This window comes from Macrobrachium rosenbergii, chromosome 45 (assembly GCF_040412425.1).
Source record: "Macrobrachium rosenbergii isolate ZJJX-2024 chromosome 45, ASM4041242v1, whole genome shotgun sequence".
Lineage (NCBI taxonomy): Eukaryota > Metazoa > Arthropoda > Malacostraca > Decapoda > Palaemonidae > Macrobrachium > Macrobrachium rosenbergii.
Genome location: NC_089785.1, coordinates 23635207 through 23656078, shown reverse-complemented (window position 1 = coordinate 23656078; position 20872 = coordinate 23635207). Strand labels below are relative to the sequence as shown.

At 39.9% G+C, this 20872-nt stretch overlaps 2 protein-coding genes across 3 annotated transcripts in view; one reads left to right on the top strand and one right to left on the bottom strand.

Moving 5' to 3' along the window:
- LOC136829795 (uncharacterized) overlaps positions 1-20872 on the top strand; it is a 44607-nt gene that overhangs the window by 6942 nt on the left and 16793 nt on the right. Inside the window, exons 2-3 of the mRNA XM_067088728.1 lie at positions 5355-5417; positions 20497-20589. Of these exons, the coding sequence (XP_066944829.1) occupies positions 5355-5417; positions 20497-20589 (156 nt within the window). The remainder of the gene's footprint in view (positions 1-5354; positions 5418-20496; positions 20590-20872) is intronic.
- Positions 1-20872, bottom strand: part of LOC136829793 (glycerophosphocholine phosphodiesterase GPCPD1) — a 102264-nt gene that overhangs the window by 77998 nt on the left and 3394 nt on the right. The window lies entirely within an intron of this gene.

The window sequence follows — 20872 nt, the reverse complement described above, 5'->3', positions numbered from 1 at the left end:
TATTATTATCGTTAAAAATACTCATAGTAGCGTGAGAGATATATTTCTCCATTATTATTATTATTATTATTATTATTATTATTATTATTATTATTATTATTATTATTATGATTATTATTATTATTATTATTATTATTATTATTATTATTATTATTATTATTCAGAAGATAAACCCCTACTCATATTGAACAAGCCCACAGTTCTCACTGACTTGAAATTCAAGCTTCCAAAGAATATTATGGTGTTCAATTGCAAGAAGTTACAGAAGATAATAAGAAATACAGAAAGAAAAAGAAAATGTAAATTAGTAAATGAAAAAAAGCAGATAAAAATAATAAATAAATTTGAAACTGATGAAAATAATTAATTCTTTTAGTTTATATCCAGTAACAAACGACAAGAAAAAATGCAAACGCAGGAAAAATAGTGAGAAAAGGAAGAGTGAAAATAGAGAAAAGTGAAATGAAAGACACTGTTGGAAAAAACACAACGTCCTGTAACAGCTTAAACTGACGAAGAGAACGGTGCTTGTAAACACACACTGAATATAAGATTGTGATAAAATCACGAAATGAACGGTGCTTGTAAACATAAAGGGACTACGAGCGCTCATGAAAAGTGACGAAACGAACGGTGCTTATAAACATGGCGGGACTGTCTACAATGGCGCCAAAGCAATGTTGAAAAGAACGATGCTCATAAACACAAATATGACCGCGACAAAATACCTGAAAGAACGGTGCTTACAAACATACACAGAATATAAGATCGCGAAAAAATACCTAAAAGAACGACGCTGCTAAACACAATGGCGCCAAAACTATACCGAAAAGAACGCGACCCGGGTAAAACAAAAATTTCAAAATTACGAAGAGAACGGTGCTTACAAACAAACACTGAATATAAGATCGCGAAAAAATACCTAAAAGAACGACGCTTCTAAACACAGTGGCGCCAAAACTATACCGAAAAGAACCGTGCTCATGACAAGACCAGGAACAATTTGTTTTTTTAAATTACGAAGAGAACGGTGCTTACAAACACTGAATATAAGATCGCGAAAAAAATACCTAAAAGAACGACGCTTCCAAACACAGAGGGACTGTCCACAACGGCGCCAAAACATTACCGAAAAGAACGCTGCCTATCAACAAACCGAGATTGACAACACCTCTCCAAACGCTTTAAAAATGACCGAAAAAACGCCGCCCTCCCCGCGGAAACACACACAAACAAGCGACGAAGAAGAAGAAGAAGAAGAAGAAGATAAGGACGATGACAACAGCTGGCAAAGGCGATAATAAAGAAGGCGGCAGTATTTCCCCGCTTAAATACGCAAAGTCCCGGAGGAGTCATCGAACACAATAATGGATGGATGAAGGAAACCCGCCATTGTGGCGGTCCCGATAATTGAAAGGGACTTTTATTATTGATGGCGGATCGGAGAGAGAGAGAGAGAGAGAGAGAGAGAGAGAGAGAGAGAGAGAGAGAGAGAGAGAGAGAGAATTTTACTCTGCCAATAAAGGGAGGATTATGTATGAAACGCGGAGAGAGATAGAGAGAGAGAGAGATTTAACGGTGCTCGATAAAGGGAGGATTACTTGTGATACGTAGAGAGAGAGAGAGAGAGAGAGAGAGAGAGAGAGAGAGAGAGAGAGAGAGAGAGAGAGAGAGAGAGAGAGAGATTCAAACAAAATCTACAAGAACGTCACAAAACCGCCCCAAAACCACAATAACAAAAAAACCGCAACTAGAACACCTTTAGGAAACACGGAGGCAGCGAGTGAGACAAAAGAGAGAGTTCCGGAGCTACTCGCTACTCACTCAGGGGGCCACTCGGGAGCTTAAACCAACTTCTGCAGGAACAGAAAAAAAAATAATTGCGCCGAAGTTCCTTCAGCGCAATCGAGTTTTCTGTACAGAGTATAATCAAGGACACCCAAAATAGATCTATCTTTCGGTGGTCTCGGTATAATGCTGTATGAGCCGCGGCGCGGCCCATGAAACTTTAACCAAGGCCCGGTGGTGGCCTCTTACATCGTTGCCAGAAGCACGATTGTGGTTAACTTTAACCTTAAATGAAATAAAAACTACTGAGGTTAGAGGGCTGCAATTTGGTATGTTTGATGACTGAAGGGTGGATGATCAACATACCAATTTGCAGCCCTCTAGCCTCGGTAGTTTTTAAGATCTGAGGGCGGACAGAAAAAGTGCGGACAGAATAAAGTGCGGACAAAAAAAGCGCGGACAGAAAAGTGCGGACAGAAAAAAGCGCGGACAGAATAAAGTGCGGACGGACAGACAAAGCCGGCACAACAGTTTTCTTTTACACAAAACTCAAGAATAAAATAAGGATTCCTAGGCGGCGCCATTGCGAAGAAGTTAATTCTCCTTAATCTCTTTACGGGCCGGAGGGATTTCCGTGGGCGTGGAACTTTTGGACAAATTGGGGGAGGGGGTGGGTGGGCCAAATTTTGATTTATATGACAGGTCGAGTACCCTCTGACCTTTTGGGGGGGTGGGGGAGGGAAGGAAAGGTCCGGGGTGCTCTATATTCGAGAAAGACCTTACGATAGGGACGAGTGTCTATTTTTATCTATGAATTCATTATTTCAACTCATATTTCTTTATGGCTACAAGTATTTATATTTTTCATCTATTTATCAATTCATTATTTCAATTCATATTTCTTAATGGCTACAAGTAATTATATTTTCCATCTATTTATTAATTTATTAATTCAATTTCTATTCTTCTGGGCTACACGCATTCATATTTTTCATCTACTTATCAATTTATTCATTCAAATTCTATTTCTTCTGGGCTACAAGTACTTATATTTTTCATCTACACATTTATTTCATTTAATTCATATTTTCTTTCCAATTACTCATCTCTTCTATCAGTGCTTCCCTTTAATATTCCGTTATTCTTATTTGGATTTTTATCTATTTATTAATTAATCAATTAACTTTTTTTATAATAACTGATTCCTTCTTTCTGTATTCCTGTTACTTTCTGTAACCTCTTTCAAATAATATTCGGTGGAAGCTTGAATTTCAAGTCAGTGGAATAATAATAATAATAATAATAATAATAATAATAATAATAATAATAATAATAATAATAAAACATTTGTTGCTGATAAATGACATAAGACGAATATATAATGAGAGAGAGAGAGAGAGAGAGAGAGAGAGAGAGAGAGAGAGAGAGAATTTTACGATGGACAATCAAGGGAGGATTATGTATGAAGCAGAGAGAGAGAGAGAGAGAGAGAGAGAGAGAGAGAGAGAGAGAGAGAGAGAGAGAGAGAGAGAGAGAGAGAGAGAAATCGATACCTCTGACCCTTATTGGGAGCGAGAGAAATTGACAGCGACGGAGATCGCGGGAGACGGGATAAAGCATGAGAGAGAGAGAGAGAGAGAGAGAGAGAGAGAGAGAGAGAGAGAGAGAGAGAGAGGGAAAATATTAAGGGGATCAAAGCTCGCTCTCTTCCTATATGACGAGACGAGACAGGGGAGTATATAGATCTATAAAAACGACTTCTATAAAAAGATATGTGACCTTTACGGGCGTCAATGCGATATGAATGTTGCATATTGCAGGCTTTGACACCGTGTCGGATCCCTGCGGGCTTTGACACCAGAACCTTGCGGGTTTTGATGCAGTGTCAGATCCTTGCGGGTTTTGACACAGTGTCAGATCCATGCAGTCTTTGACACCGTGTCAAATCCTTGCAGGCTTTGACACAGTATCAAATCCTTACAAACTTTGACACCGTGTCAAATTCTTGCCGGCTCTGACACAGTAGGAAATCCTTGCAGGCTCTGACACCGTATTCAAATCCTTGCAGGCTCTGACACCGTATTCAAATCCTTGCGGGCTTTGGCACAGTGTCAAATCCTTAATTCTATGGTTGACTGATCGCATAGATTACCTATATACCGACCTATACACCAACAGCTAACATAACAGACTGATTAATATCTCTACAGATGCGTTTTATCGCGTGTATATAAATACGAATATATAAGTTTTCGCTTGTGTATATGAATACCAGTGTATTTAAGTATGTATGGTAATAGGTATAAGGCTTATCTACTGATTACATGAATATGTGTGTATATACGTACATACATACACAAATACATACATACATACACAGATACATATACATACAAAATTGGCTATACACAAGAAAGACCAATATTTGAGATATTAGACGACAACGTAAAATACTTCTATGAGAGAGAGAGAGAGAGAGAGAGAGAGAGAGAGAGAGAGAGAGAGAGAGAGAGAGAGAGAGAGAGAGAGAGAGATTGTTTACACAACAGAAGAAAAAAGACTTTCAGACATCAGAGGAGAGAGAGAGAGAGAGAGAGAGAGAGAGAGAGAGAGAGAGAGAGAGAGAGAGAGAGACTCTCTCTCTCTCTCTCTCTCTCTCTCTCTCTCTTAGAATCTACCTCATACGCCCACACAAAAGCCTCATTAAGAGGCGAAAACCGCCCGATATTTACACTTCAAACTTCTTCTTCGCCTCATTCTGAAGACGCCTCGACTATTATACGTTTTCTAAGCAAGAGGCCGACGGCGCTGGAAACCTTAATGCCTCTGGCTTAGACTAGGTTTAGAGGAAGTACTTGGAGAGTGTAGGATAAAAAGTTAAGGGTGAATGAAGGATGTGATGGGTTGATGCAGAAGTTAAACTGAATAGGCTAAACTCTCCCATTCTCTCTACATGTATGAGATCTCTCAAGGCTAGGGCATAAAATTAATTTTCTGGGTATCAAAAACTTTTCATGGCATTTATAAGATTTAATTTTAAGTTAAAATATTTCCTTCCTTCTCATGTAGAAATAATTATGTACTATATATATATATATATATATATATATATATATATATATATATATATATATATATATATATATATATATATATATACATATACACATACAATTTCCATTAATATTTCCAAGTCAAAATCTGTTCTTACAAAAATGAAATATTCTTCCCAAAACTATTTTTTACTTGTATTAAGAACCAAACCAAAATAATATTTCACTTTCATATTATTTATCTTTCAGCTTAACTAAATATGTAATCAAACCTAGGCTTATATCTTGCAATGTCTTTGTTTAGACCCAAACCAAAACCACACTAGGCCTATTCCGTTTTCTCTCTGACGCAAATCCAAAATGCTCAATTTTATATATCTCTCGTTTATCATTAACCTCTAAAAATCAAAATCAAAGTTTATTTTCTTCATCTCTCGACTACCACCAACCTTCAAAAATGTCTTTCAATAAAATCAAAACGAAATCAAAACCAAACTTTTTTTCTCTTCACAGGACAAACTCCTGAACAAGTTGGACGAACACGAACCAGAAATGGCCATGACTCAAGAAGAAGAGGTGAGTTTTATTCTCTGTTTTGTCTCGACAACTTTTCAAGGGAGCAGAAACTCGCTCCGTAGACCTATGTCTCTTTTCTCTACAATGGACGTCTTTGCGAGAACACTCCTATATGTATGAGAGAACACTTTATAGATCTATGTTTGCGAGAACACATAATTGTGAGATGGTCTCAATCGCTCTCTGTGGTGATAGGCTGAGATAGGCCTATGCATGTGATTATATTACACTTTGATCTAATGTCGTCCAGTACGACTCATATTTGTAAGGTAGTACGACTGTACAACTTCTATATAACGTGGTACAACTTCTATATAGCCTAGTACGACTTCTATATACAATAATACGACTTCTATCTATATATTATAGGCAGATAGCGAAACCAGGCATTTCGCGAACTGCCTAAAGAACTTAGGGACATTTGATACCACCGGGGGGCTAGTACTAAACACGGCGAAACAGTGACTCACCTACACTGTTTTGCCGTGTTTAGCACTAGACCCTGGGGTTTGTCAAATGTATTTCGCCGTGTTTAGTACTAGCCCCATGGGGATCAATTGTCCCTAAGTGCATTTTGCCTGCTTTGACTCATATATGTCTTCATGAGAAAACATCACATCTGCTTGTGAGAAAACATCAAATCTCTTTATGAGAAAACATCAAATCTCTTTGTGAGAAAACATCAGATCTTTGTGAGACAACATCAGATCTTTGTGAGAAAACATCAGATCTTTGTGAGAAAACATCAGATCTCCTTGTGAGAAAACATCAGATCTCATTGTGAGAAAACATCAAATCTCTTCGTGACAAAACATCATTCTGACAGAGTCACACTCACCATCTCTGGGTGACAGGCTAAGCTAGGCCTACGCAAGTGAATACATACTTTTCCCTTTGATCTAACGGAACCTAACGCCACTTTATATGCAAATTCGCGCACTTTTCAGTCTAAGTCAAATCAACAACTATACAGCAGTCTGCGCCTCCTTCTGACAATCCTACGAAGAGGTTTGTCAGTCTGTCAGTCAGTCAGACAAGAAGACTGACCCGGACACACCCATGTTTCTAATTTGGCAAAAATGCCGGTCTGAAGTTCTCTAATTCCCGGGAGCTTCCCCCAACACGAGCCGCACACGGCAATAAAGAATGGCAGAAATGCAACAGCAGTAGATAAAAGCAGAAGTTGACGCCTCCACAGAGAGAGAGAGAGAGAGAGAGAGAGAGAGAGAGAGAGAGAGAGAGAGAGAGAGAGAGAGACAGACAGACAGAGAGAGAGAGAGAGATTAGAACGTCTTCTTCCTCTTATTCAATCACCAAGCGTTCGAGTCTATCATGTACTTAACATCATCAGCAAAATCACTATTATCCAACCATTTTAATCCTTTCTGTTCCTTTAACACGTCCTCCCATCTGGTTTTTATCGCAATAGCACTGACTAACAGTCAAACAGCCGTGGCTATTAGCAAACAGCGTAAAGAAGCATCAACCTTTTTAAGCAGGGAATGATTTTATATAATTTTATGCTGACAACTGACTTGGAAAGATTAACTGTTAGGTAGATTTGGGCAAAAATGGGGCTGTTGTTTGTGCAGGTGGATTGCGTCTAGAGAGAGAGAGAGAGAGAGAGAGAGAGAGAGAGAGAGAGAGAGAGAGAGAGAGAGAGAGAGAGAGAGCGGTTTGTCTAGACCCTCTAGACTCTCTAGTAGTAGCATAAACACATCGTTAAATCAATTTGGCTTCTGGCTAGTGGCTACTCAGGTACAGGAAGTAATGTAACAGACACACATACTCTCTCTCTCTCTCTCTCTCTCTCTCTCTCTCTCTCTCTCTCTCTCTCTCTCTCATATAGGCTATATACATACACAGTTCCCGTCGCCGAGATTCGTATCATAAATGATTCATGAATACCATTTCATCTTCAATTAACGCGACCCGTAACTTGTAAGATATTCACGAAGACTCGGGAATATTCACTAGCCGGTGGTTTATTGGTTATGCAGTTAAGGGTTTTAAGCCTTACAGGTTTAAGGGATTTAGGCCTGTTTAATATTTAACGATTTAAGGGATATAGACCTATTTAATCGTTAGCCATTTAAGGCATATAGGCAACAATTTAAGGGATATAGGCCTATTGAATCCTTGACATTTAAGGGATATAGGCCTATTTAATCCTTAATCATTTAAGGGATATAGGTCTGTTTAAACCTTAACAATTTAAGGGTTATAGGCCTATTTAATCCTTATCATTTAAGGGATATAGGCCTATTTAATCCTTGACATTTAACGGATATAGGCCTATTTAATCCTTGACATTTAACGGATATATGCCTATTTAATCCTTGACATTTAACGGATATATGCCTATTTAATCCTTAACAATTTAAGGGATAGAGGTCTGTTTAATCATAAACAATTTAAGGTATTATGGGCCCGTCTAATCTTTAACAATTTAAGGGATATAGGCCTATTTAATCCTTAACCATTTAAGGGATAGGCCTACGCATTTTTAGACTTTCAGTTGGCCTAAGCGATTTCCATTTGTCAAAACGTTTTATTTCTCTTTATTTATCGTATATTTATTATTGACGACCTCAAGCTAGTAAAACTTTTTAATCAATTTTCTATTAAAATAATCAAATTATTCCTTCCTGATCAACATTAGGCCTAGACCTACCGCTCAGTTCTTAAGGCTATTTCTTGACTATTCATTAACTATCGGCGAGACTACTATTCGAATCCTCGCCATTACAACTTCAAGGACTATTCCCGGAGCCTACCACCACGCCCCCCAAAAGCCCTTCGGAAACTTCAAGCCTTCAAACTTGGGCGTAACTTCGTCTAGACCAACTTCGAAGCAACTTTGAACCTGAAGTTATGCCAATAAACATGTTGTGTTCAATTAGTCCACAACACGGGAGACATACTGATCAAGTGAAGTTTATTTTATCTTAATTATGTTTTTTTTTCTTCTTTTCAATAAGTCTTTTATTCATATATTCTGTCTAGGGATGGGTAAACGGTTTTCCGTTCTCACCACGCGGCCAAGCCGTCTTCGAAAGCAATGATTTTCATTTAAAACTTCTGTCTATTTACGCTGATATATATATATATATATATATATATATATATATATATATATATATATATATATATATATATATATATATATATATATATATATATATATATATATATATATATATGTCAACTACTACAGGAAATCTTTATTCATTAATCCTTCATATGAGAGAGAGAGAGAGAGAGAGAGAGAGAGAGAGAGAGAGAGAGAGAGAGAGAGAGAGAGAGAGAGAGAGAGAGTTCGTCAGCACCCGCATGAAATCCCTAATCATCAATCCTTCACAAATGCATATCAAGCCTAACCATATGTGGTCCTACCCTATATAGGGTTCAGTATGACCACATTTTTGGGCGGTATTTCAGCCCAGGACCCATCTGCCGTTATGGACCGAGACTAAATCCGGGATTCCAGAGGTGTAACTGTGGATTACTTTTCAAATTACACTTTAAATCCCACTAAATCGCCAATGTACTGAAAGATAATTATATTTTTATATTGTCAATATTTTTTTTTTTACAAAATGGCGATTGTTCCACGTGGTGTCCGGCAGCTAAATCTTATCTTTTTTTTTCCTGCTTAGCTGTTCAACTTCTTTAACTACGTTGCTTTGGTAGGATCTAATGGTTGTTATTTGTCCTTCTTCTAAAGCCTTAACTATCTGTAAATGTTTAGAAACAAATATTAATTATGAAAAGAAACGAAGGAAAGATCATAAACGTTTTTCTTCCCCACCACATAACGTAGACTGACTGCTCCAGTTAAATGGCCCCATATATATAATAGGGTCAGCAAAAGTGGGGTCGGCTTTCAGCGACATCATTATCATTTTCACCTAACGCCTGCTGGGTAATTAAAATTTCGTGTCTTTGTCGCGACAGACATAATTCCTAAGCGATATTTTATAGGTAGTAATTCAATTTAAAGACTATTTCATTTATTTACATGATAATTGCAGGGTTAATTCAATTCCACGAGCGTTAAAATATAAAATTTGTTTTAAATTCATATACAAAAATCACCGCGCTGTTTGTCTACAGCGTAAAGCTACAATCTTGGACCATATCACGCCTTGGCCACCTATTAAAAGCAATAAATAAATAAATAAATAAAAGAAAAATAGCAAAAGAAACGAGGGAAGTAATGGAGAAAGCGAATTCTCCCTCTCTCTTGTGGCTGTAATTCCAAAACTTTTATTTTTTTCTTTTCGTTAAGAAGTCTCTCGGGAGACCGGACGGGATTTGCGTTCAAAGGTATAATAAGCGCTTCGGGTTACGTTACTGGAACGGCCCTCGTTTGAACTTCAAGATTGTGGTTGGAAAAGGAAAAAAACTCTCTCTCTCTCTCTCTCTCTCTCTCTCTCTCTCTCTCTCTCTCTCTCTCTCTCTCTCTCTTGGTGTTGAAGGCTTGTTTATACCGTTTTTTAATATATTCTTTCTCACTTTTTGTCCTTTCATTTGCGTTAGTTGTATTTGAGCTTTATACATAGGTGCATGGCTCCTCTCTCTCTCTCTCTCTCTCTCTCTCTCTCTCTCTCTCTCTCTCTCTCTCTCTCTCTCTCACACAAATAACTGTTCGTTTCAACGACCTGGGCTTCAGTTTAATCTCAAGAGGCTTAAGATAACTGACAAAATTTTCCTTTTACTACGAAAAAGGCAATTTTTATGTGACAATTTCCACACACACACATATATATATATATATATATATATATATATATATATATATATATATATACATATTATTATCACTTTTGTACGTGATTCATTTATCACACATTACCACAGGTGAAAAATAAGAGACGGGGTGTAGGTCTTGACCAAAGTCGAAACCGGTCAGGACCTACACCCCGTCTCTTATTTCTCACCTGTAATTTGATATATATATATATATATATATATATATATATATATATATATATATATATATATATATATATATATTTCTGCCACTAGTCTTTTGTCTTCCACTAATCTCCACTCATCTCAGGCCTCCCCTTCTTATAGCTCTCATCCAATTAAGTCTTGGTGTTCCAAATCTTCTTGCGCCCACAACCTATTGTCCTCCCCTCCGGGTAAGCAGCCACAGGGGAAGACCCTAGGGCAAGAATGCCCCTCCCTGGAGGAAGCCTCCCAAGGAAGCCTCAGGCAACCCCCTTGCAGTCAGGTCCTCCCTTGGGCTGTTCCCCAGCCTGGCAGGGAAGCAGCCTCGGAGGAGGTCCTTCTGGGCAAGGGTGCCCTTAGGGGATGTCCTCCTGAGGAAACCTTAGACCCATCCTTCTTTCTTCTTCAGAGTTGGTCCACAAGGTTCTTCGCCCTACAGAGATTCTCCTAGGACTAACGAATCTTGCATCTGATGACCTCCAATCTGATTCTGTCCTTCAATATGTTCTACAAGGAGCTTGTATTCAGAATCTGCCACAAACACACACGGGACAGAACGTGATAACTGGACTTGGGAGCTTCATTTTGGTCTTCAGGTTGCAAAGCAGGCTTCGAAGATTGTTGGTTAGAAAGCCTCGGATCAGCCCTCAGGTTCTAAAGCAGGCTTCAAGGATTCTTGGATAGAAAGCCTCGGATCAGCCCTCAGGTTCCAAAACAGGCTTCAAAGATTCTAGGAACAAGCTTCGCATTAGTCTTCAGGCTCCAAAACAGGTTTCAAAGGTTACCCGATCGAGAGCTTCACATCAGTCTTCAGTCTTCAAAACAGGCTTCAAAGATTACCAAATCAAGGGCTTCGCATCAGTCTTCAGGCTCCAAAACGTGCCTCAAAGATTCCAGGATTGAGAGCCTCATATCGATCCTCAGATTCCAAAATAGGCTTCAAAGATTCCTAGATCAAGAACCTCGCATAAGACCTCAGGCTCCGGAACAGGCTTCAAAGATTCTAGGGTCAAGAGCCTGACATCAGTCCAGACTCCAAATCAGTCTTCTTCCTCTTCTCTGGGAGCTTCCTAATAATAAGAACGAAGAATACCGAGTATAGGTCTGAAGACTTGTTCTTCAAAATCCTTTGGCTCCAGGGCATGCTTCAAAACTTGGATTCTCCCTGACGGGGGCGGGGCTGGGGGCGATCCCTTTGTCTGAAGACGACTGCGTGTACCTGTTGACATACGTTTGGGACGCTAGCTCAGAGAAAAGCCTTATTCTATACTATCTTTGAAGTCTTTTCTTTGTAGACTTTGCACTTTTGCAAGAGAGTACCAACTGACACCTTTTCTATTCTAGTTTTTGCACCATTCTCAAGGATGTCTTTTGCCAATTCGTATATACAATATATATCTTTAATCTCGCATATAGGCCTATCCCACGGCCTAGCCCTAACAAGGCTATAAAGTTTACGCTTGCTTTTACAACCTAAAACAATGACCTACGACCGAATGCGGTGTCTTCCTGGCGTGACAGGATGTCAATACTTTGTATTCATACATGTATTCATGTCGTGCACTTCCTGGCCTTCCCGGAGGACCCACTAAAATGAATACGAAACGAGGAGGTTCGGGGTTAGTGCCGTTTGTAATGCCCTGAAGTCCTCCGGTAGCGTCTAGGCCGATGGTTATTTCGTACCTCGTAGAATCCTCGTGTTTCGGTCTGTTTATCTTTGTGTTTGCCGTTGATGGGACGTAGCGTCTTGGCCTTCACTTACGTTACCGTTAACTTTAATGGTGTGGGGACACTGAAGGTCAATTTTATCACAATAATAGATTATCCCAATGCGGTACGTTACGTCTCTCAAGTTCAGGTTCAAGGTCGTGACCTTCTCTTATATTGCCGCTATTTTAATCGGTATGGGAATAATATCGATCAATTTATCGTAATAATAATAATAATAATAATAATAATAATAATAATAACTGACTATCTCTCTGTCCCGAGGTTACCCATATCCGCCTCCCCCTTCAAAGCTCACTTATCTCCGCCCTACAAAGCTCAGCCATAGTCCTGTATCTTCATTGTTCCTTATCTCTATCTTTATCTTGTTTCCCTTATCTTGACTGTATTCTCTTTATCTATCTCCCGGCCGTCGTAAAGAGAGAGAGAGAGAGAGAGAGAGAGAGAGAGAGAGAGAGAGAGAGAGAGAGAGAGAGAGAGAGAGAGAGAGAGCAACCTGGCCGTAAAAGCGAGGGTGTTAGACTCTTAAGCATTCCGGCCAGAACGGTTGGCTTGGGAGAGAGAGAGAGAGAGAGAGAGAGAGAGAGAGAGAGAGAGAGAGAGAGAGAGAGAGAGAGAGATTTTGTAGCCCCACCAAAGCCAGATGATGGCGGTCGTTCCCCGTATCGTAAGTGCTCCGTAATCGCAGCGACGATTTTGCGACAAGAAGCTTCTGTCGCAGCCGCAACTTTTAGCTTTTGTTTCTTTGTCTGCAAGTTGCTTTGAGAGAGAGAGAGAGAGAGAGAGAGAGAGAGAGAGAGAGAGAGAGAGAGAGAGAGAGAGAGTAGGCCTAACGGGTTCCTTTCCACTTGCTCGTAGGCAACGCCATTAGTTACTCATTTTTTCCGGGGCCGTTTCCATCAACGACGCAGCTTATATAGGTCTAAGCAGTGACCTAGTTAATTCCTCGGGCAAACACCTTTTACGAAAACCCACATCTAAAGTTCCCATTAACGCCACAGCCTACGGGTCTAAGCAGTGACCTAGCCAATTCCCCAGGTACAAAAACCCACGTAAAAAGTTCCCATCAACGCCACAGTGTCTAGGCCTAAGCAGTGACCTAGCCAATCAATCTGCTAACCACTTTTCACAGAGCCCACGGGTCTAAGCAGTGACCTAGCCAATCCCTCTGCTAAAAACACGTTTCACAGAGCCCATGGGTCTAGGCAGTGACCTAGCCAATCCCTCTGCTAAAAACACGTTTCACAGAGCCCATGGGTCTAAGCAGTGACCTAGCCAATCCCTCTGCTAAAAACACGTTTCACAGACCCCATGGGTCTAGGCAGTGACCTAGCCAATCCCTCCGCTAAAAACACGTTTCACAGAGCCCATGGGTCTAAGCAGTGACCTAGCCAATCCCTCTGCTAAAAACACGTTTCACAGAGCCCATGGGTCTAAGCAGTGACCTAGCCAATCCCTCTGCTAAAAACACGTTTCACAGAGCCTACAGGTCTAAGCAGTGACCTAGCCAATCCCCCATCTAAACACTTTTCACGGAACCTACGGGTCTAAGCAGTGACCTAGCCAATCCCTCTGCTAAAAACGCGTTTCACAGAGCCCATGGGTCTAAGCAGTGACCTTAGCCAATTCCTCACAACATCATATCTGCTTAGCCTCTTCCTCCCGAGCTCGCACGGGGGCACTCGGAGAATCGATTTCCTGTTCAGTACGAGAGAGAGAGAGAGAGAGAGAGAGAGAGAGAGAGAGAGAGAGAGAGAGAGAGAGAGAGAGAGAGAGAGAGAGAGAGTGCTTGACTGGGATTTGGCACAAGGACCTAGCACCCTGAGAACACGTTTTTCGAGGCCTGCCGTCTTTATTTTATTTTTATTTTTTTTTTTTTTCATCTTATTCTATTTGTTTTGACGACAGGTTATGATAATAATAATAATAATAATAATAATAATAATAATAATAATAATAATAATAATAATAATAATAATTTTATATATATATATATACATCAAACATTCCCAATTACTATTTTCCATAAATATTTTCTTTACAATGTTCCCAGAGAGAGAGAGAGAGAGAGAGAGAGAGAGAGAGAGAGAGAGAGAGAGAGAATTCCAACATTCCCTCACAGTGACAGAGTGTATACAACTTTATATGACAAGACGAAGGTCGCGGGTCAATTGACCTTCAGGTGAAATTTGTGGTCTGTTGTGGGGGCTGTAGAGGTTATGGCGTCTTTCAAGGGTTGTGAGGTTGTAGTAAAAGTATTTTAATGACCCAATTAGTTATATATAATATATATACTGTATATATACATAATTAAATGATAAATTTTAGTCATGACAAAATCATCAACATGAATTTTATCAAATAACTGATAAAAAAATATAAAAAAAAAATCTGCTCTAATTACACAATTACATAACAGTGCCTCCCCATAACAGTTCAATTAACATGAAATCAGCTCTTTAAAGATAACTGCTACTTATACAACTAATAAAGTAGGCCTAAGTAGGCCTAACTACTAAAGCTATATTCTCCAACAATGACTGATAGGCATTCAGAGTTGGTCTACGTAGAATGATATATATATATATATATATATATATATATATATATATATATATATATATATATATATATATATATATAGCCTATATTAGTTTGTTTTAGTCTGGGCTGAAATGCGGCGTCGCAGAGCCAGAGGTCATTGACGTGGGAAGGAAATGGGAATGAATGAGGTTGGTTTTTGTACTGAAATTTATGGAATGTATTAATAAATAAATATGCGTTTGCTCTCAGCCAGAATTATGATGGGTGTATTTAGGGGTTTTTAGAAGAGGTCCAGTTCTATACACACGTACACAGAGGTACGTACACATATACACACACGTGTAAACACGTACACACGTACACAGAGGCACGTACACATATACACACACGTACTCATAAAACATCAAAAAAAAAAACCTGACGCAAAAAATAGAAATAAAAAATTCATAAAAAATCCACAAAAAATCTGATACGAAGAAGAAAAAAGAGAGACAGACAAACAAAGATAAACGGAGAGAGAGAGAGAGAGAGAGAGAGAGAGAGAGAGAGAGAGAGAGAGAGAGAGAGAGAGAATCAATAATGGCATGCCAAGAGATAGAGGAGACACCTCAACGGGGGAAGGCGAACCTTCGTAGAGAAGAATCGATGGACGAGAATAGAAGAATTTCTGAGGGGGAGGGAGAGAGAGGGGGAGGGAGAGAGGGGGGAGGGGGGGGACTGGCCATGAAGTCCATGCATTCATCCGTCCATAAGGCCCATACATATATATATATATATATTACCCACCTCGGTTTTTTTTATTATTTTTATTATTATTTTGGGATGAGGTTGCCGCCCCTACATCCTAAATCTGACATGCCCGCCACTGGCTTCCGCAAGGTCTGTTTATAGGTCGATGATGCTGGTGCATTTCCGCGTGGTGGTGGTGATGGCGATGGTACCCCGTACAAGAAATGACCTTGGTCAATCTTAAAACCTTCTTGCTAACGAGAGAGAGAGAGAGAGAGAGGAGAGAGAGAGAGAGAGAGAGAGAGAGAGAGAGAGAGACTCTGTCAAAAATGAAAGCACATGACAACCTGACCTCTCTTGGCCCCCCACCCCCAGCCAACTCCGCCCCCACCCCCACCCAATAAATCACATATCCCTTGCCAGAGTGACGAAGCAAACTCAATGAACACCACCAACTGCTCTTTCCAGTTTTCCCCCTGACAATCTCTCTCTCTCTCTCTCTCTCTCTCTCTCTCTCTCTCTCTCTCTCTCTCTCTCTTTATCCATATCTCTGCCTCTGTGTCTGATTAAACAGTATTACTGTCAGTTGCTTGTAAATTCTCTCTCTCTCTCTCTCTCTCTTTATCTATATCTCTGACTCTCTGATCAAAGAGCAATTTTGTCAGTTGCTGTAATGCTCTCTCTCTCTCTCTCTCTCTCTCTCTCTCTCTCTCTCTCTCTCTCTCTCTCTCTCTGATCAAACAGCATTTATGTTAGTTGTTGGTAATGCGTTTCTCTCTCTCTCTCTCTCTCTCTCTCTCTCTCTCTCTCACTTTAATAGAATTTTTGTCAGTTGCTGGTAATCTCTCTCTCTCTCTCTCTCTCTCTCTCTCTCTCTCTCTCTCTCTCTCTCTCTCTCTTTCGCGCACTGCGGAAAATACTGTGGCCGGGTTTATTGGCAATCTCGTTTTGTTTGGCAACTCGTCGTGTGCCCGGCAATACGGCGGCCTCCCTCAGATTGCTTATTACGATTAGCCTCAGCAGTGAGAGAGAGACAGAGAGAGAGAGAGAGAGAGAGAGAGAGAGGGGTAAGCTTGTGTCATGTTCAATACGTGTACGGACGTGGAATTCTTTTAGAGGCTTTAGGTCAAGTGGGATTCTCTCTCGTTCTAAAAATAAAATAATTTTATTTTTATGTTTCTATTTATTTATTTATGGTAATTTTTTATCATTGTTTATTTATTGTGGTTTGTGTGGGTGTGATGTATACATATGTATGTTAATAACTACATATACATACATATATATACTCTCTCTATCAATCTCCATTCATTCAATCACTCGCCGAAGCAAAACCATCCATCTGTTTACCTGTCAATCACCCAAATGAACCCATAGACAGGTAATCCCAATAGTGCGTGTGTGTCATCCGTGACGTCACCATTCCCGTATCCCAATCAATAGCCGGAATTCCATTACGAGTCCCGCCGCCAGCCAATGGGAGGCCGCCGATCCCGAGACCTTGGGAGTGACGTCACGGGGTCGCGGACCAATGGGTGGCCCCGGTGACGTCTAGGCCCGGCCTCTAATCAATAGGGCGTTGATGACGTGGGAGCCCCTTCCAGCCAATCGGAGGCGGGGATCTCTCTGACGTCACGAGTGCGTCAGAGTTGTGTGAGAAGTCAACGCGGAAACGTAGTATGGAAATAGGGAAGGAATTATCGTTATTAGACATTCAAACGTTGTTGATGAAGTGGGCACGACTGCCGTCCCCTCGGGCACAATGTTGGGGTGCCCAGGTGAGGATGGGAATGCGTTTCCAGCTAGCTAGGGGGAACTGTTGTATGGGAACATGGCTCCCTTGTTGGTAGGGGGGGGGAGTATAGAAGGCTGGATTAATATATCTCCGCGGTGACACCTACAGCCAGCCGTAGGCGTAGAGCTCTCTCTCTCTCTCTCTCTCTCTCTCTCTCTCTCTCTCTCTCTCTCTCTCTCTCACCTTTCACCATCATTATCTTCATCTTTTTTTTTGACATCCACACTTTTTTTTTACATCCACACTTGACTTCCATAAAGGAGAAGTTGGCTCAACGTGCCCTTTCAAGCATTCCAGCACTTGAACCACAAATCCCCTTTCTTGCCTGAACTCACATTGTTCTTTCTCTATCGATTCCCTTTGAATCTTTCTTTATTATATATATATATATATATATATATATATATATATATATATATATATATATATATATATATAAATATAATGAATTCTATTCATCACATTCTTCACCCTGGTTGTGCTCTACACCACCCAACCAACAACCAGGTACATCATTCATCGCTCGAGTCACTAAGAGGCATATCTGGATGGAAAATAAAAAGCGGCTAAAACACTTCATCTCGCCCCCGGGGAATCGATCCCGGGACCACCCACGATCAAATTCCTCCCTACGAGTGACTCACCCAAACGTTGCCTAACTGGTAATGTCGCCTTTGGGAGAGGTGGCGGGGGGAGTGGAATAGGTGGAGGGGGACCTCCCCCCAAAACATCGATACCCCCCGGGGCCGGCCACCCACCCTATAACCGCACACCCTCATGAATTATTTATCTCCTGAGGAGGTGATACTTTTTGAAGTTCACATTTGACATTGATTTCCTTCAATTTTTTCTTCGCTTGAGGAACTGCGTAACGGTATGTTGTGCCTGGTTAGTTAGTGGACGGGTTACCAGCGAGGAATGCGTATGCCTTTGGCGCGCGGGCCGCTAAACGTCTCTGGGAGAATGCGTCCGGCTTGCAACTTCATCCCATAACCTATAATAATAATAATCACTATTATTATTATTATATTATTTCTATTCGCGTCTCTTTCCACAATCAAAATCCGCCCTCGGGCCTGGGATCAGCGCTGGCATAGAGCCGGCTTGATCTAAACCGGATAACAAACGGATCTGGTCGAACCGGATCGATCCGAGGACTGCCTTCTTCTTCTTCTTCTTCTTCTTCTTCTTCTTCTTCTTCTTCTTCTTCTTCTTCTTCTTCTTCTTTATTTAATTCGCCCCTGCCTTCTCGGGGTAGTATAAGCAGTACTATTCCGGGACCGAACGGGGATCGATTTTCGATTGAAATGGTCATTCAAGAAGGGGGAGGGGGAGGAAGGAAGGGGCGAGGCGAGGGGGTGTTCGTTATCTCTCTCTCTCTCTCTCTCTCTCTCTCTCTCTCTCTCTCTCTCTCTCTCATTTCCAAGAGTCAGGGCTTCTAAATGCCTTCTTTTTTTCCTAAGTATCAAAGGTAATGTTTTTCCGGAGTTGAATCTCTCTCTCTCTCTCTCTCTCTCTCTCTCTCTCTCTCTCTCTCTCTCTCTCTCTCTCTCTCTCTCTCTCTCATTTTGGAGAGCTAGAGTTTCAATTTGTCTTCCGTTTTTTCTAAGTACCAAAAGGAATTTTTATTTTCCGCAGTTGAAGTTTTAAACATCCGTTAAAAAAAAAAACCGTCCTTTCATCGACATTGAAATCGATCATTCTCGAACGATTATTTTTTTTTTTCTTTTACACTCTTTTTGTTTAACCACTGAAAACCGTTACTCAAAACTATAATGATAAATATAACAAGGGACGGAATATTGTCGAAACTGTCCCTTAATTAAAAGCACACAAATTGAGAAACCAGAGAGAGAAATGTACCGTCTTTCGTAATTTTAAATTATTTCTCAAAATGGTTCGGTTATCGACGTGGAGACATATATATCTCGAACGAAATCTTGTGGAAATAATCCCATTCCTGTATAGTCTAAGGATCCTTCTTTTAAATCTGGTATCTTGTTTGTAATATAAAGCCTATTAGGCCAATTCTTCGTATATTAATACCCAACGTTACCTAATAACCTCTCCATTTCCAAATACTTAGAATATCAGATTCTCACGGAACTTGGAAACTACAGTGTTAGACATTTTTAAAACAATACCTTCTGAAAACTAATTTCCAGTCCAAATCTATCACTTAACAGACATATTTACATGTTAACAACATAATTCGCGTCAAAGTAATTAATGCCATCCATGAGCAATTCAAAAAAAATCTTTTACAAGTGCTAATTAAAACTTGACTCGTGAATTCGACAAAGTAAACCTGTGAAGTTCATACCAGTTACTTCACCACATTAATAATTCATAATTGGCAACTCCGTTGAGACTCCGGGAGAGTTGCCAAGTTCTTTGAGAAGGACTTCGTTACGTAAAATGAAAACCTTGAAAATTAATGTTTTTCGATGATTTGGCTTAGGGTTGATAAGGAATTTATCGATGTATTTAACCGTTCTAACAAAAAATAATCCGTATATAAGGAACCTTCATAAAAAATGCCTATTTCTCCTGGAAAAATACATAACGATTACTCGGAATAAATCAGTCCTGGTAAAGCATATTGTCATTCGTTCTTCAAATAGCCACGATAAAGCATATTCTTCTAAACAGCTTCAACATAAAAGGAGAGAGATTTTGAAAAAGATTTCCTATCGGCCAAACTTTCTCTTATTATTTTTCTTCCCCCGTTAAGTTTTCTCGCGAACCCAAACACGCATCGCTGCCAAAAATAAACCTTTTCATCCCACAAATGCAATGATCAATCGATAAGTGATTGAAAAGATTTCTAATCTGTGTTTAGTGGGAAGAATGTATTCATCACGCGTTTGTGAATGCATTAACGGTTTTTGCATATTATATATATAAAAATATTGTATATTTGAGGCCCTTAATTTTGTGATATGTTAAAATAATTAATGACATTCGGTAGGAATATTATTTATATAATTATTATGTATACTATTGGACTCCAACAAACATGGCCACCAACGATGCACGAACATACGCCTAAGCCTAATGATTTCACTGTTCTTGTTAGGGGCTCATAAATTTATGAAATGTTAACATATTAAAGTCATTTAGAATACCCCTAGACCTAATGATTTCACTGTTCTTTTTTATAGGCTCTTAAATTTATGAAATGTTAAATATTAAAGACATTTAGTAGGAATATCATTGCTTCCATTATGCATACTAATGTCACTCCACCAAGCACTGTCACCAATAGTGAGCGTGCAAGCAACAGACCTAGGCCTAATAATTCAACTGCTTTTTTCTTTACAGTGCGTGATCTGCGTCCACGCCAAGGCCACGATGCAGACTTTCCCCTGTGGCCATCGTGTCGTCTGCAGGAAGTGTTTTGTCAAAACGATTCAGGTAAGAATGGGGCGAGAGCCTTCTAAGTAAAGTTCTTTGTCAGTTTTCTGGTGACTGAGTTTAGTTTACTGTAGGTCTTTGTCAAAGCCGTTCAGTTCAGGGAACCAGCCCTCTGTCGACCTATTTTTGTCAACTTTGTCAAAATGATTCAGGTAATGGGAAATGAGACTAATGTAGAAATTGCTTTTGCAAAGCCGGTTACACAAGGAAATTCTTCTTCTTCAGGGAGTGTTCTGCCAAAGCTATTAAGTGAAGGAAATTCATTTAGCTTTGAGTAGATAGA